Source organism: Protobothrops mucrosquamatus, unplaced genomic scaffold (assembly GCF_001527695.2).
Source record: "Protobothrops mucrosquamatus isolate PMUCROS unplaced genomic scaffold, P.Mucros_1.0 scaffold2893, whole genome shotgun sequence".
NCBI classification, from domain to species: Eukaryota; Metazoa; Chordata; class Lepidosauria; order Squamata; family Viperidae; genus Protobothrops; species Protobothrops mucrosquamatus.
Window position 1 is genome coordinate 76,285 of NW_015388921.1, and position 1,965 is coordinate 78,249.

General features: G+C 37.8%; 1 protein-coding gene across 1 annotated transcript in view; it reads left to right on the forward strand.

Moving 5' to 3' along the window:
• Positions 1-275: 275 nt before the first annotated feature.
• Positions 276-1,965, forward strand: part of LOC107296608 (coiled-coil domain-containing protein 158-like) — a gene marked incomplete at its 3' end in the record, with an annotated part of 38,418 nt that continues 36,728 nt past the window's right edge. The window contains exons 1-2 of the mRNA XM_015825954.2: positions 276-301; positions 875-990. Coding sequence (XP_015681440.2) covers positions 276-301; positions 875-990 — 142 coding nt within the window. The remainder of the gene's footprint in view (positions 302-874; positions 991-1,965) is intronic.

Below are 1,965 nucleotides of genomic sequence, written 5' to 3' on the forward strand. Positions count from 1 at the left end.
ATAAGTTGAGGACTACCTATATTGGTTCCTTACACTGTATTTATTGTGGAAGGTTTTTCGTCTTCTATGCTGCCCAACGTCATTTTCTTTGAATTGCGCAGCCAGTTAAATGTTATTAATAAATAATTAACATTTAACAAGTATGACTTCTACCATAAAATATAAACCACAAGTATTGTAATGTCTTTTTATTGACACGATTTGTCAAAAGATTTATGAACTTGATTTATAACGTTGCAATAAAATAATTGTTATTTTTTGCAGGTTTTACAAAAATGAGTAAGAATATTAACGAGCTAAGGTAGTACCTGGTTTTATACTATTACAGACATTTCAATTATGATTTGCCGTTAACTTTTTGCTCAACGTTTTTACTACGACAAGTGGGATATTTAGAATAACAAAACATTTTCTCTGAACAATAAGAAACCTCCGGAGATCTTTTAAGTTTGAAATGCATTGATGCTTTTCATTTTCACTTTACATTTAGGAAATGTGTTAACGATAGTAGAGATGTGCCCATTTTGAAAATTATTCAGAAGGATTAATTCAGAATTGGAATTTGCATGAACGTAGCACCTCTCTGCTGCTCATTAAAAGAGCCACATTCATTCTTAGACTCCCGTGTGTTTGAAAAAAGATGCACTTGCTTTAACAAGACAAATCATTAAAGCAGCTGTGTCTTTAATGCAAATCAGTCACAACTCTTTTTCCTAGTCTTATACAAAAGTTTGGGGGAAAAGACACGTTTGCTTTAATAAGAAGCCAAGAGGTGCTGTGCCACATGAGTACCAAGCAGCTCTTCTAAATCAATTCTGCACAGTGCTAGAATCTAGTTCCCATTGCATTTACGATCTACCACTTAATTGTGCAGGGAAGCATTGCAAAAAAAAGCACAAGAGACCTTGAAACTCCAGGAAGAAGCAACCAAATTCTCTTCGGAATCCACTGGACGTCGAGAAGGAAGATCCTCTCCTTCCAGTACCATAGGTATGTTTAATTTGCACATATGCAAATTATACTCGGCCTTTTTTTCTGCAGTTGGACGCAAAACATTTTTAGATGGTTGAGACCTAAACCTGGCTCACCTAAAGCAACCAAATCTCTTTGAAGATACAACCTAATTTTATTTGCATGCATATAGTATATGCTGGACTGCTAGCAACGTTTTGGCATTTTGTGAGCAAGCCTTGAGCAAAAGCAGAACCAGAGCTTATATACCTTTGGTTTATTACATTTCAAAGACAAAAAAGACAGACACTGGAAATCACAGTATGATGTTATTATTTATCCCTAATTACAAGGTCAGCATGCCAGCCATACCATCTCTGAGACCTTCTTATTATTTATCCCCAATTACAAGGTCAGCATGCCAGCCATACCATCTCTGAGATACAGTCAGTGAATACTGTAGAAACAATTTGGTTTACTGGGGTGCAGGTTCCTGATGGGTTCTTCTCCTTGTTGCTAGTTAGGATAATTTCAACTTGCTACAAATGTTTTCATAGAAGGGCATCTTCAGCATTTCATAGGTTTGCTAGTGAATGCCGCTTACGTGTATGAGTAGGCGACCACAAGATCATGTTACCCCCAAAATATTGAGTTAAATCTAGGCAATCTCCCTGTATTCCACAACATCAAATCTCTGTCTTTCAGACCAATTTCTTCTATAAAAGAAAGCTAACTCTGATGTACCTTGCAGGATGATTTTTATCTATAGAGCGAAAAGATGGTAAAGAGTGGTCCATACTTTACAGTAGAAATGTTGAAACCTTTTGTAAAGAGACCCCAGAACCGTGGTGGCGAACCTATAGCATGCGTGCCACAGGTGGCACGCAGAGCCCTCTCTGTGGGCACGCACGCCGTCGCCCCAGTCCTAGGCTTTCAGCTGTGTTTTATAAAACCTTTTCGCTTTAGGCCTCCACCGCCGTGTGCAACAACAACAACAAAAGGTTCAATCAATCA